The 15,878-nt window shown below is 29.1% G+C and overlaps 1 protein-coding gene across 1 annotated transcript in view; it reads left to right on the top strand.

The window, feature by feature from the left end:
- Positions 1–15,514, top strand: part of Rab27 (RAS oncogene family member Rab27) — a 40,373-nt gene extending 24,859 nt beyond the window's left edge. The window contains exon 7 of the mRNA XM_075374551.1: positions 6,701–15,514. Coding sequence (XP_075230666.1) covers positions 6,701–6,738 — 38 coding nt within the window. The 3' untranslated portion in view covers positions 6,739–15,514. The remainder of the gene's footprint in view (positions 1–6,700) is intronic.
- The last annotated feature ends 364 nt before the right edge of the window (positions 15,515–15,878 follow it).

The raw sequence follows: 15,878 nt of genomic DNA, 5'->3' as shown, positions 1-15,878 counted from the left end.
AATATGTTTGCTGTATAAAGATTAAAAAGAGTGGGAGACAAACAGCATTCTTGTCTTGCTTTTCTACCCAACTTTATCATTGCTTTTATAGCCAGCTGTTCTTTGTTTTAAGTATAATTCCATGATTAGTCTTTCGTCCTTCCAGTTTACTCGTTCTTGTAATTTCCAAGAGCTTGTCCCATTTAACCGTATGAAAGGCTTTCTACATATCTGTAAAGCATAAACTAATACCTTTCCCATTTTCCTTATATCGTTCACTGATCATCCTGACCGTTCTTACATCATCCCTAGTTCCTTTCCTCTTCTGAAACCAAACTGTTCTGCCCTGTTGTTCTCTTCCATTATTTTTAAGATTCTTCGATTCAGTATCCTTAGCAGTATTACACATTTTTGTGCTCACTTTCTTCAGTACGGGAATCATTAACTGTCTTCATAGACTCCTCCAGTCATACTCCACTACCGTAATTTTATTACACATGATTGTTATTTCATCTAAACCTTCCTCTTTCAGACATTTAAAGATTTCTATAGGTAGCTCATCAGTCACCAGTGATTTTCTGTTTTTTCATTTCCTTTATTGTTTGCTTTACTTCTAACCTTGATAATGGTGATCTCTTATCAAGCTGTGTTCTATATCATCTTCTAATTCTGTTATCAAATCCTTTGGTTTCTCATGTTATGTATAGGTCCTATATTTATTCTTCCCATCTATTCTTTGCCTCTTCTTCCTCCTTATGTACTTCCTTACTATCCTTTCTTTCATTTTCTCTCATTTTACCTCTGCCAATTCATTTATTCCCTGTACTAAATTTTACTTTCTAATACATCAGGTCATATTACTCTTTTCTTTGTAGATCCTCAATATCCTCTTCTCATTCTTTCCTCAACCAACCATCTTTTGTTTTCTGTACTTCTCTCCATAATCATTATTTAATTTGCAATACATTGATCTATATTACTTTCCCCGTTTTTGTTTTTGTATTTTCATCTTTCCTCTGTTTTCTTCATCATTTCAGCTATTACCCAGGGTTTTTTCTTTTATCTGCACAATGTTCTATTTCTTACTCTGTTGTTTCTTTCATAGCCTTTTTTATTCTTCCTCGTGAATCTAGTCTCTTGCAATTTGTTTACATTCCATTTTTGAATTTTTTTTTTTACCACCTGAACTTTAAGAGTTATATTAATTTCCATTAGTATCATGTGGTTGCTTCCTATATTTGCACGAGGTAATCCATTAATACTCTTTTTCAATGTTCCTTTCCATTTCTTCATCTTCATACAAAGACATTGGCATTTGAATTATGACTAGATCTTTTGGTAACATAGCTAGTCTTAATGTTATAATTTTATTATCTAAATAAACAACTTTGTGTACTGTTCTTGCAATTCCTACTCCATTTTTTCCTTTCTTAATGCCAGAGTAATATGTGGTAACATCTCCACTCATTTCACCTTTCCCTTCCCATCTAACAGTGTTGATATACATTATATCAGTTGTATTTAACTTTATCTCTTCAGGTTCTTCTATTTGCCTGCTTGTAACAAGGCCTTCACATTCCATGCCCCTATTTGTATTCTTTGTTATTTTAATAAACTCCAGAACATTTAATAAAAAAAAGACATCATTATGGTGTTATTCTGAGAATATCACTAAAATCTTTAATACAGTGGTTTTTCATTTTCATCTGTATTCTAATATTGTTGACCTTATTTGCCTTTAGGGACAGTTTCCCACTCCAAGGATAATATAGCGCCCTTTTATAACAGACTTCCTCTTCATTGAAACTAGGACCAGTTTGGCTTTTTCTAGTCCCTCATTATCTTGAGAGAGGAAATTTTATTACAGTAGAAAAAAATTGACTGAATGAACAAATATTTCGATATCGTGTTAAAAGTCTGCTTCAAAATAAACTACATATATAATGTTTCATATAAGTTAGCATGGTATATCTATAACAGTCTGTTACAATTACATAATAATTACTAAAGTAGGTTTGACTGACCTGGTTTTCTCCATAGGCTATCTTGGAGAAACAAACAAGTTTTTAATTAAATATATTTTAGAAAGAAAATTAAAAAAATTATGATTTAAATTATATTTTGAAATTTAGAAATCTAGTTATCAGTTGTTTATTATTTGTTACTTTTATTACAATTCAATAAAGAGTTTGCCATTATTGAAACCATTTTACTCTTATTAAAAAAAATTCTTAAAATTCTTATCTTTAAAAAAAATTATTTATTTTTTTTATTTATTAATGTAGTGTAACCTATTGTTCAGTAAAATAACATTATAATAATTATCTGTGATTAAACCATTATCAACGTAATGTGGCTTCCTTTAATTGTTATTAGCGCTAAATGTAATTTAAAAGTTTTCCTTAATACTAATTAATCCTTTAACCAGTGAGTTTTAGGATGTTAAGTGTACTTGATGTAGTGATTTTTGTTATTAAGGAAATTTGTATAAAACATTTTTTTTTCAAATCTGAGAATATAACATTAGATTTTGAATTTCTAAAACGGAAACACTGGAACAAAATTATCATTAATTTACAAACAAATTTATCATTAGTATTTAGTTTATAATTCAATATCATTATTAACATGATATTTAGGTGAGTGCATAAGTGACATTCATCATGTATGCACTCACCTTCAATCACATAGTCATTTTGAATTTATATTCCTGTAGTTTTATCATCAGAATTTCAAATTAATGCCATAAAAAGGACAAGTATACCAAATAAAGCCAACAAAGTACTAAACACACATATAAACTAACACTAAACAGCTACTAATGACAGCCAGAACAGAACACAATGACACCTTTATTTTTTATTATTTATTTTTAACAGCTGCTCAGTTTAAAACTATTAATGAAATCTGTTTACAATAGATTATAGCACTAATCGTTGTAGTAATAATATATATACAATTGTTCAATGAAAAAGTTAAAATTGTAAATATGTAAGTTTACTAACAAATGTAGTTTTTGAAAAATCATTAATATACATGTTATCTTGTTAAAGGGTTAAATATTTAATATCTAAATGGCTACGGGAAGTAGACTTTTAAACATGTGAATATATATATATATTTTTTTCAAACATTTTTCCCACTGCATCAATTAATATAATTTAATTAAATATAAAATATAGTATTAGTTATTATGTACTAAATGACATGTTTAGTTGAGACTGTTGTTTAAATGGAGATGATTTTTTTTTGAGTTCATTTTTTATCACCCCCTGGACCTGGACATGCAGCTAAGCATAAACATAGCTCCGGGGGTTGCCATCCTCAAGCTAACTTGTTGAGAGCCATAGTTCTCACCAGGTAGCCGGGACTCTGTCTTTAAGTTATGCGCCATGCCTCTTATGAGGGTATCCCAAAGGAATCCCCCCCACTGGGACTCGGTCTTTATGCCATGCCTCAAGTGAGGAACCCCAAAGAGATCTCTCACCAGGACTACGGTCTTAATTTACCTCCCAGTATGAAGTTCCAAGAAAATCCCAGAGGAGTCCCCCGCCCAATCCATCGGCAGTGGTACAACAGGTCATATTTGTCGGAGCTGGTCCTGCAGCCATGTTCCCCCAAAGAGTGACTCGAAACATTACATAGGGAACACTTTGCCTCTGATGGACAATTTACTCGAAGATGTCCTGCAATCCCACAGTTGAAACAATGACCGTGGAGAATCTCTACATCTGTGAAAGCAGTAAATGGAGATGATTTGAATTTATTCTTTTTAAAAAGATTGCAGTTCATGGTCAGCTGTGGGAAAAGGAAACTAAATGTTTACATTTGATATTGCATATGGTTTAACATTTCCATGTGTATTTATTTTTATCATTAACACATATAATACATATTATGTGTGTAATACACACATAATAATACATATGTATTTTTACATCATATTTTATAATACATATGTATTTATAAATCAGTTGGACAGGTTTTTAGAATCATTTTTGATTAATGACTAATTATAATGTTCTGATTCGTACAGAAATCTTTTCCTTTACAAATCTCTTTAATCAATATTCTTATACTTTATTATATTCTAGCTATCATATAATGTTTTTATTGTTAGTAGTTATAGACTGTTGTAAGAAAGTCAGCTGTTTGCTACTCTGTAATCTCAACTAAACATGTCATTGAGTATAAATATAAATTAATAAATAATCATACAGAATATAATGGTTCATTTTATAAAATGATAGCACTGTTATCATAGTCTAATATTTTCAAAAGAATTTTCACTTATGCCATAGTATGAAAAAGAGATTTTAATGTTATGACAAGGCAGTGTGTGCCCGATATATTCTTTGTAATTTTTATTTTTAACTGGTGATGATGAAGTCACTTTGAAAGTGCTGTTGTTGTTAAGTGTCTCTTACTTTTAATGTACTCTATTTGATTTTATAATTGATTGCATTAGTATTATTCAATACAGTGGAGGAAAAAATGTTTGATAAATATATATATGTATATATTTATATACTGTGTGGCACAAGGAAACTGGAAATTTTGAAGTAACTCACAAAAGTAAAAAATATGAATTTACAAGTTTTATTGTTGAAAACAAAAAGTAAATTACTTGCCATTAAGTGTTCCAACATGAAAAATTTCAATTTTTAAAAACAATGTCCATAAGATGATGGCCATTTAAATGTTTGCATTTCTGGAAGTGAATGCTGAGATTTTGCATGGAACTTTGAAACACTTCGTTGGGAATTGCAGCAATTTTCAGCTCTGCGATTGTCATCGGTCGAGTGGTGTACACTTTACTTTTGAGGTGATCCCACAAGAAAGAATCCCACACTGACAAATCTGGTGATCTTGGGGGCCGGTGAATGTTCCCAAAATGTAAAATAATGTGATTATCAATTGCTGTTGAATGGCTGCCATTGACACTCTGCCAGTATGGGCTGTGGCTTCATTTTGCTGAAACCAAGGTTATGAAGATCAGGAAGGTTTTGAAATTGTTATGCTATAAAAGTTTTGAGCATATCAACATATCGTTCAGATGTTACTGTAATTGTATTCCCTCTCATCCTCAAAGAAGTAAGGCACAATCACACCTCACGTGATACAGCACACCAAACTGTAACCTTTTGGCTATGTAATGGTTGTTTGTGGAATTGAAGAGGATTTTCAGCCGCCTGATATCTGAAATTCTGCTTGTTTACATACCCGCTGATATGGAAACAAGCCTTATACGACATAAAAAAATTAACAACAAAATTGGCATGTCATTAATCTTTACAATCATGTTATCACAGAATTGTTGTGGCACCAAGTCTCATGGTTTTAATTCCTGTACAGCTTGAAATTTTGTAAAGGTGAAACTTCAAATCACTGTGAAGTGTTCGGTTTAGATTCAGTGCTGCTGCATGTTTCTTTGCCGATTGTCATTGGATTCTTCCAATTGACGCCCGAACTGCTTCAATGTTTTCTGGAGTTCGTTGAGTTTATTGACTTCCTGGTGTAGTTTCTCTTTTAGAGCTGAATATGTCTCCTCAAAATCCTCAACTCATGTATTGATGGTGTGGCAAGATGGAATGCGACCATGATGTCTGAATTCCTGTTGAGCAGCACTCACACTGTCACCGTTCTTGTAAAATGCCTTCAAATGCACATTGTGTACTGACCCGCTGGTTCATGATTACTAAATGGTAGATAGTTGAGCACAGAAGGACCTACTTCCACCTTTCTACCAGCTCCTCAGGGCTGCCACTACTACCTTCAAAATTTCCCATTTCCCTGTGCCATCCTGTACATGTTCTAGTCATTATATCACCGTACTTGTATTTTGATAATTTTTAATGTTAAGTATTACTTTTACTGAAAATGTAAAACATAAGTGTATTTTATAAAGCTTTTGTGTAGTAGAACACATAATATAACTATGTAATGCAAATAGAAATGTAAAAACTAGGTGTATGATTAATACCGATTTACATGTATATATGTAGATTATAATTCCTAGGGACCAATTTATTATTCAAATTAATTACTATATGATCAGAAGAATAATTGAAAAATGTATTTATTGTATAGCATTAGTAAATATAACCTTTTAACTGTCAGAGTTCAGATTTCCACATTAACCTGTAAGGCTGAGGTGTTTAAATGTTGCTTTAAAATTAAATAATTATAAATTATTTATAATAACGTGATTCTTTTTAAATATGTTGTATATTGTAATAGGAAAAAAATGTGTATTTTTCATATTGAAGATTAATTTGTCATTTATTTACTTAATTTTATTGGTCCATTTACAGCTACCCTCCTTTCTTATGTTGAAAAATGTATTTTGTAGCATACTACATTGGTTGGCGATACAGATCTAAGAAAATCAATTTTTCATATAAATCAACCAGTGTTAGTAATCAAAGACCAGAGAGATACTTCAGTGCAGTATAAGATTCTGCTACAGAGTTCAACAGAATCATTTCATTTCAATTTCATCTTAATTTCTCTTTTTGTTGTTTACAGCTACCCTTTGGCTTATGCGACTTTCAGTCCTGCATAGTTCTGATTAGTTTGTAGTTCATTTGAATGACTTTCATTTGTAATGCAGTTATAGGGATGGGCCAGAACATTAATTTTTTTTAAGGAAAAGTAATTATTGTTGAACCACAAGCCAGTCGATACAAAATCATCAAGCAGAAATGTGTTTCCGTTCCAGATAAAAATGCTAGTCTTCCGTGGAATTATAGGCAATGATAGAGGTCCTGCTGCTTGGGAGCCCACTACTTTCTAACTCACCTTGTTCTCAACATCCATTTTTTTTTCAGGATTTTTATATAAAAAATCCTGCAACGGATGCTAGGATGTGCAGTGCTCTCCTGCTATCGTGTTTCTTCTAATGAGGAATTGCCTGTGGATTAATCCATGAACTGATTGATGACCATAATAAGCTTAATGGTTGTAATACTTGTAGGGTGAAGCCAGGCCTTTTAAAGTTCTAGTTTATTTGATGGGTTCAGCTGAAAATATAAAATGCATATCTGTTTCCTACAGCAGAATGTAAACAGTCTTCTTTGAATAAGAATTAAGTTGATTTCATTGGCAAAAATAAATTATTTCAAAGCAGTTTTGGTTGTAGTTATAAAAATACTGTTAATAGTAATTCTGTGGGATATTAACTGTCAGTTTTGTTATGACTTTGTATTGGCAAAGCATGATAAAAATACAGTAATATTAACTTTGGTTTGACCTGCCTGCTTTGTCGGTTAAAAATGATTTTATTCTGATTTGGCAGTTAAATGGTCCATAAAAAATAATAATAAAAAAAACAATGAAATATAAAGATTAATAATTTTTATAGCCAGGATTATTCTTTAATTAATTATAAGATTTTAACAAGTTATATGTATAGAAACTTGATGTAGTTATGGCTTTAATAAGTACCAGTAATGTTGGTATTATTTGTTAGCAAACTATTTGTTTGATAATTCAAACAAATTTGTTAAAACGTATTTTGTGTATATTATTGTAAAAATGTGTTTTTCTGTCATATGTTAAGTAGAAATGTTCTAATTATAATAAAAACTACCGTTTACTTGTTGGGAAAAAACAGTTTCTATCCTATATGTTGATTTCTTCTTACTTTCACATTACGTACTTGTAGAATTTATTATTTATGGTATTTTGTTATCTTAATGCAGGGCAAAATATCTGATCAATTTGGGACATTTATTATAACACAAATAAAAAGCTTTAAATCCTTTTTTCCAGTTTCTCCTATATTTTCATATAAAAATAATTTTTCTTCAATAAAAAGTAACAAATAGATAATGGATTAAAAATAAAAATATTTAACTGCCTGTATCATGAAGATCAATGTGATCTTTAATCTGAAGGTAGTTTTTATAATTTCTATCATGTAAGCCTAGGTGATCCTAAAACGGTTGGGCCCAATTGTTACAGGGTTAGGACAATTCAACTTTCCTCAGAAGTTAACACTTGCTACTGTAACTATTTAGTATACATTACAAAATTAGTATTTTTCAGACTTACCGAAAGTTGCAGCTTAAGGGAAAACACAGTATTTCATTATATACACTTTTATTATTTATCACGATTTCAAATTTTTTCCTCCTATATTAAATCATGAATTATCCTTTGAATTTATTTCAAATAAACTGTGATGTTAATCATTAGATCGGTGTGAACATTAACTGTGTGTGATAAGAGCATTAACTTTAAGTTAAATGGCTTTGTAAAATTGTGCAAGGCTTTGTTTTACAGGGTTGAAAATATATCAACCTTTTAAAATAAAATAGCCTTTTTCATTTCATGGAGGGATAGAATCTAGTTCATACCACGCTCAATCTGTAAAATAATGGAAAAAAGGTATTTTTTTATTTATTAATGTTACTGTAAGATAAGGCTTGTATGTTTTTAGATACAAGATAATTTAACCTAGTTTTAATGTTTAATTTTAGACTAACAAAATAATATTGAAAGGAAATCTGATATATAATATTAGGATATAAGGATAACATTAACTTTTTTTTATTTTATTCCTTCGTGATTTGGTTCTTATTATATGTCAAAGTCAAAAGTTAAATTTAATTTTAATCCTAAACTTATTATTTGTTTGGAATAGTTCTTTAATTGACTAAAACCATTTACCCATAAAAAACTGTTATAGCTTTTTCATAGAAGTAAAATCTGTTTATCATTCTGTTTATTATCATTCTACCCAATGTTATACCGGTGGGACAAAAGTCACTACACGTTAATCATAAAAGTCATTACTTGAATACAAAACAAAAACAAATTGAATTCATAACTAACATTTTATTGAAGCTACATTATTACACTGTTATTACATTTATTATTTATTACATTGTTTTTCAAATTGTTTTCAATCTTTGTCGATACATATTCTGCAGACAACTTGGAACATGTAAGCATATTTGTTTGCCGTCATTTATTGGAATCTATTTCTTCAAAAGCATTTTGAATAGCATCTTTCAAGTCTTCAATTGTGTTTTGTAGCGTAGACGTATTTAACAGTTCCCCAAAAGAAAAGAATCCACGGGTTTAAGGTCTGCTGAAGATCTGGGTGGCATTTCTATTGCCCCTTGCTGTCCAATAACTTCCCCGCCAAATAACTCATCGATGTAATTTTGCACAGCTGTTCTGTAATGAATGGGTTGGGGCTCTATCATGTTTGGAAGTAAAATAAGTTGAAATCATCGCAGTTTATTTGTAGCTCCAAAACTGTATTGGTTGCCAACATTTTCAGGTACTTCTCTCCAGTTACTGTTCCGTTAAAAAAACCAAGGCCAAATTACTCCACGATGTAACATACCACCCAAAATGGTATACCAGGTTGATTTAGCCACTTCTCAAAAACAATTCTACGGTTCTCTGAATACCAATAGGTAGAGTCGTGTCTGTTGACATAGCCTGTTAATTTGAAAGTGCCTCATCGTTCCAAATTATCTTAGAAAACAACTTATAATTAAAGCCTATGAACAGGATCATCTTCCAATAGGCCGTGTGTGTGTGATGAGGTATGTAACATTTGAATCTAGCCTTATGTAAAATTTTCTGAACAGAAGTTCTAGAAATATTCTGTTCAAGAGATAGCCTAAGAGTAGAGACTTTTTGTGGCCCTGGTTAATTGCTTTTGAAACTATAGTTTTACAAGCTTAAGTTTAGTTTCATCACTTAATGATTGTCTACCTGACCTGGGGCAATCCACCACAGAAGCATTTCTCTCAAAATGTTTTCGCAAATTGTGGACAGCCAAATTGGAGTAACAGTGTTGAAATGATTATTCATTCCATTCATTTATTGTTAAATTTTAACCGCCTTTGTATCAGGTTTTTAAAGCAAAAACTCTTTCTTCATTAGTAAACATCTTCACAACAAGTTAGAATCAACAATGTCGAATCAATATAACAGCTGTATACAGCAGATGTTTGATTGAATAGCAGTGCCCTCTGGTATTTCTCAATAAATCTATCTGATGAAAAAAAAAAGGTGGCAATTCAAAATCAATGGGAGATCACAAACATGATTATAATTTTAACAATGGTTTGTGACTTCTGGCCCATATAGTATTTTTCATGAGTTTTTTTATTTTTCATGTTATTCTATGGACTTCTGCAAACTTCCATTTAAAAAACAAAAAATAACTCCTAACTGCATATATTTGATTATGAATTGTAAAGTATTGTATTATAATTTTAAAATAGTTAGCTCCACTAGACCAAAATGATTTCAGTAAACTTAAGTAATTTAGAAAAAATTGGAAGTGGAAAAGCAGTCAGAATAATGTAGTGTTGTTTCAGTCTGGAATTTAGAAGTCTTTTTTTATTTTTAGGTGCTGCCTTATAAGCCATTTGTCCAAAACAAGTCGAGGATTATGAAATTTACATCTTATACATTGTATTGGCTTGTTATTCAGAAATACATTAGGACTCATAAATTTCTTAGTGGAAAATAGATGTGAACATAATTTCTTTCAAAATTCCTTTAAAGGTTATGATTACCATTTTAAGCTAATTCTGTTCTGAATGTTAATCTTTCCTTGGATAGATGTAGTAACATTTAGAACTTCTAAACCGGTTTAGAATTACGTTAAAGAAATTAACAATACTAAATGTTTTTCTATTCTGTTTGTTTACTTATTGGTAATATAGTAGTTCTAATGTAAATAAGTGATTGTAGAAAAATTACTTTCTCAAGCTACTTTATGATGTTTGTGTACATCAATGCTCAAATGCCAATAACTTGAAGTTACTGACAATTTAGTTCCTTTAAAGGTTATGATTACCATTTTAAGCTAATTCTGTTCTGAATGTTAATCTTTCCTTGGATAGATGTAGTAACATTTAGAACTTCTAAACCGGTTTAGAATTACGTTAAAGAAATTAACAATACTAAATGTTTTTCTATTCTGTTTATTTACTTATTGGTAATATAGTAGTTCTAATGTAAATAAGTGATTGTAGAAAAATTACTTTCTCAAGCTACTTTATGATGTTTGTGTACATCAATGCTCAAATGCCAATAACTTGAAGTTACTGACAATTTAGTTTTGAATTAACAAAGTTCCTTGTTAATGATGTCTTTCATTATATGTTAATTTATCAAATTAATAAAATTATTTTGAAATTTGTGGGTGCTAATTTATTTTTTATGTTGAATAATTTCTGTAAAAGGATTTTATTATATAATTTTACTTTTATAATAAGTGTACCAAACTTTTCATTTTAAGTATGTCGTCGACAGGATTTTATAAACTAAACAAGTTAGGAAGATCTTTAAATGGTGAAATTTTCCTCAATTTTTGAAAGCCTTAAAGATACCCAATTAAAATGTTTGAAATATACTTCATTTTTCCCATACGGTAGCTTCATTTTTTAAAATGGAAACCCCCAATTCTTGTATAATATTTTTAAATGCAGCACGTAATTTTAAGACTTTTTTTTTACATTTTCTCCTAAACCTAGCAATTCAAAGCAAACCTTATCACTAGTTGTGCAAGTCGACAATATTTAACATAGTATAAAAAAATTTTTCAAAAAGTGTGCCATGCCTAGATTTTTATTGATGGTCGTGAATTTATTTCCGTAAATTTTAATTTTATATTAATTAAATCCTAATATTAAATTGACTTTTTACGTATTGTCTGAAGTAATATTTGTTGATGAAATATCATCAGTTTCATTAAATTAATAATTTATTTTTATAAACTGAAATAAAAAAACCGTTATTTTTTTTTTGTTTTTGTCATTTATTTACTAGAATTACAGTAAAAAATTTAAGACTGATTTAAAGTGTTTTAAAACTGTTACAGTGAAAAAGTGTATGATTTTAAAAGTTAACCAAATTAATTTGAGTAAAATTACAACAATGTGAACTTAGATTCGACTTGCTAAGTACATAATTATCAATGGATATAGTTGGATTGAGGTGTAGCTTCTGAACAGTAGTGGTTTAGAGAAAATGTCTCATGATTATTCGTGTATCCAAAAATGTTTAAAAATAAGGGGTGAATAAATTGAAGTTATTGCCACATTTGAAAAATAGTAGATTAAAATTTGCTAAAATTCCCCATTTAAAGTTCTTTATTGCTTTTCTAGTTTACAAGATTCCAGTGGTGGTACGCTTAAAATGAATGTACAATAAATAATAATCAATGAAAAGTAACTTCATTAAAAAAGGCCAGCCATGTTCTGTGGACCTTTTTAAAATTTTAATCAAAATCAAGCGCCAAAGATAACAAAACATGATACTAAGCTGTAGTATAATAAGTCTTTTATAATTTATATAAAAAATTCTTTAACACTGCTCACTTACAGTAACTGTTTGTGTAAAACTAAAAGATCTCTACTATTTATATTTCTGGTAGAACTAATATATAGAGCATAGAAAGTAATGGTTTTAATCTAATTAAATTTGTGGCTCAGCGTAGATAATATTATTAATATATTCTAAATATTTCATTTTTTTAAGAGTTAAGTTTATTGACATAAATTCTCAATGGATTTTACTTGTTATATACCTGTTATAAATTATATACAATAGATTTTTTTAATAAATATTAAATATTAAAATAATAAATATTAAAAAAATAAAAAACTTCTAACGATTTGATAAATGATTCTTACAAACGATCAATTATAAATTAATATCGCATGTATTCATGTGAGATTGCCGTTTTGGATGTAAAAAAGAAAATAGTGAGGTAGTTGCCTTCTAAATACAGATGATAATGCCTCTTTAGATCTGACATCCCCATCACATGTAACTTGGTTATGCCCCTAAATTTTACTATATTAGCTAAAGTTTAGTTACTACAAAGGTAAGTTATCTTCATTACCATTAAGAGGGTCATTAAATAAAAATTAAATTTTTTTTTAATGACCATAGCATCTTCTCTGTTATGTTACCACTGAATTATAACGTGCACTTAAACTAATGCTTTCATGAAAACTAAAGCTCCATGTAAGTATAAATCAAATAACTAGATCGCAGAAAATACAGTTTTATTGAACTACATTTTCTAAAAGCTTTTCTAAAATATTTTTTACAATTTTATTTTATATATTAACCTAATAATGATTTTGCAGTTTTTATCTGTATTTGTCGTTTTTATCTGTATTTGTTGTTATAATTTTAAAATAATATCGATTATACAATATTATTTGTTTTATTAAAAAATTCATTGCAAAAAAAATAATAAAATCGCTATTATTTGCACTTAGTTAAATTGTTTTATTTTCCTGATATAATAGGTATATGAACATCTATAAACAAATTGTGGTGTGTTGACCTCCAGCTTAAAAAATTTTAAGTAAAATAATGCAAAATTATGCTACAAAATATTTAGCAAGTAATTAATATTAATTAGAAAGTAGTGGTTTTCATGAAATCTTTAATTTTAATGCACGATTTAATTCAGTGATGACGTAACGGAGAAGATTCAAAACTAGAAGTGAAAAACATTAGAATATTTTTCACTAAAATAAAATATTTATATTTTTTAATAAATATTTTATTTTTCTATTGTCACAATTATTGTTTTTTAAATACCATTCAGTATTGAGGAAAAGTTATTTTATATTGCATGATAAAAAACTGCTTGTCTTGATATTGGCTGGTTCTGCAGTGTTTCATAAAAATATACAGTTTGTTTGTTCATTGTGTGATGAAGCACACATTAAAGCGATGCATTTTAAAACATATCTTCGGTTTCAAAAATGTTTTTCTAATATAAGCATCAGTCGAGTCAAGTAATGGATGGACATATTTAAATTATTTATTTGTAATTAACGAATGCCATAAAGCAAAACGTTTATTAAATGCTGTTTCAACTACTATCCTCAAATTGTTAAGAACAGAGCCATTTATTAAAATAAAGATATGGTCACTAAATGTGAGTTTCTCTCACTTAGAGGTATAAAAATAAACATGCTCATTACTAACCTTTGATTTTTGTACATATCTGTCAGTATTTTGAGGACCCACCCCTCATAGATAGCTTATAAATGTCCACTTTTTTAAATGTCAATAAATTCCATTGTAAAACGCTAAATGTGAAGTTTTGGTTTCTTAGATTTTTACATTTATTTATTCGACATTGTTATAAATCTGAACAATAGACCTTCTTCACCTCTCTTCATTATTCACATCAAGTTGGAGTGGTACTACATCATCTGTATTTACTTTTATCTGGAAGGTTCTCGATTCAAATTCTTGAAAAATTTAGAATTTTTTCACTTGCAAAAAAATTAATTTATCAGAATTGGAGTAGAGGGTAGCTGTAATTTTGCATAGGTTTATTTTGTTGGAGAAATAATAAATAAACTAAAAATTTATATGACCATATCTCTCTTTAAATTCACAAAACATTGCCCTATTCTTTTCTTATTTTTTACTAATAAGTCCATTATTTTTATATAACTTACAATGAATTTTGGCTCGTTACTTTTTGCACTGAGAAATTAAATTTCTGACCTGATTTTACAACTGGCAGAATTTTTTTATCATTAATCACTGCTATGAGAAAGCAAACTATACAGACTGGTGATTAATTCGCCGACAGCTTTAGTGTTACCACTAAAGGTCCATAACATGTTCAATCACTTTTAGTAACCTACTGAAAAATTAAATGTCTCGTAAGCTTTACGTAACCGTGAAAAAAACTTTCTTATAATAACTAAAACTATTTGTAAATTAGCTATGGAATTTTTATAATCCTTTTTAATTTATTTAGTCCGTTATTATTAAAACCGGATGCAGTGTGTATAGATCATATGCCAATCGGTCTGATATCACAGGACAATGGAGTTAGAATGTTGTCTCTTTAGGAATGCAAATTTTAATCCGGTGATTAAAATTCATCGCTATTAAATTAATTCAGCATTCTAGCCATAAATTTTCATGTTAATGGTCCATACTGTCAGATGTGCGATTAGCAGCTGGATCGAACACAAATTGCATTTCTCAATATCTGATTGTGTGTAAGTCATGCAATATTGTTAATCATTAGCAGTTTAATAGTATTTGTTACATATGAAGTTAACTGTTAATCGATCCAATTTTTTATGTAAATTATAGTTTTAGTACTATTTTGTTGCACGATAGTCTTCAATATAATCACATGAGTAATAAAAGTGCTTAATGTGTACACTGTTATTAGTTTAATTGTAAAGTTGTTAGTTTCTCGTTGTGGATCTACTATTGTTATTGAGGTGATTGCTTAAATGTATGCATTTTTACTAGAATTTATACTACACCATTGTATTAGAATACTATTATTTTTCAATATTGTTAAAAATTATGTTTCAGTATTCATATAAGTTATCTGTTAAAAATTGTTATGTTGTGAACTGAAGTTGTTAAAATTACATTTTCATAGACATGGTTATATTCATATATTAATTACATTAAAGAATATTTGGTTGTTTTTATTATCAGGCTGTATATCAAAGTAACAGAAAAATTTTAGGAATAGTTTATATGGTTTATAATAAAGAAAATAAATAATTGAAGAAGTCCTGAATTGAATTATTTTTACATTATATTTTCCCTAAATTTAACCCAAATTTCAAGATATAATTAATGTAAATGAAAAATTAAGATAATTTCCAAAACCTATAAAAATTTATCTTGCATTTAAAATGTTACCTACAAAAGGACTGACTGCCTGTAAAGTCCGTTCTTTTGTAGGTTGATCCTCTTATCTTACCTTTGGTTATGATTTATAACTTACTCTGAAGATCCCATGGAAATTGCTTTGTCACCTCTCTTCCTTCTTTCGTGGTGTTATGTTGGCTCCTTTGTATTTTATATGTTTTATTCCCTCCTATAACTTTATTATTTTATAAAGTAAT

This window comes from Lycorma delicatula, chromosome 9, assembly GCF_047948215.1.
Source record: "Lycorma delicatula isolate Av1 chromosome 9, ASM4794821v1, whole genome shotgun sequence".
Taxonomy (NCBI): Eukaryota; Metazoa; Arthropoda; class Insecta; order Hemiptera; family Fulgoridae; genus Lycorma; species Lycorma delicatula.
This window is presented reverse-complemented; position numbering and strand designations above follow the sequence as displayed.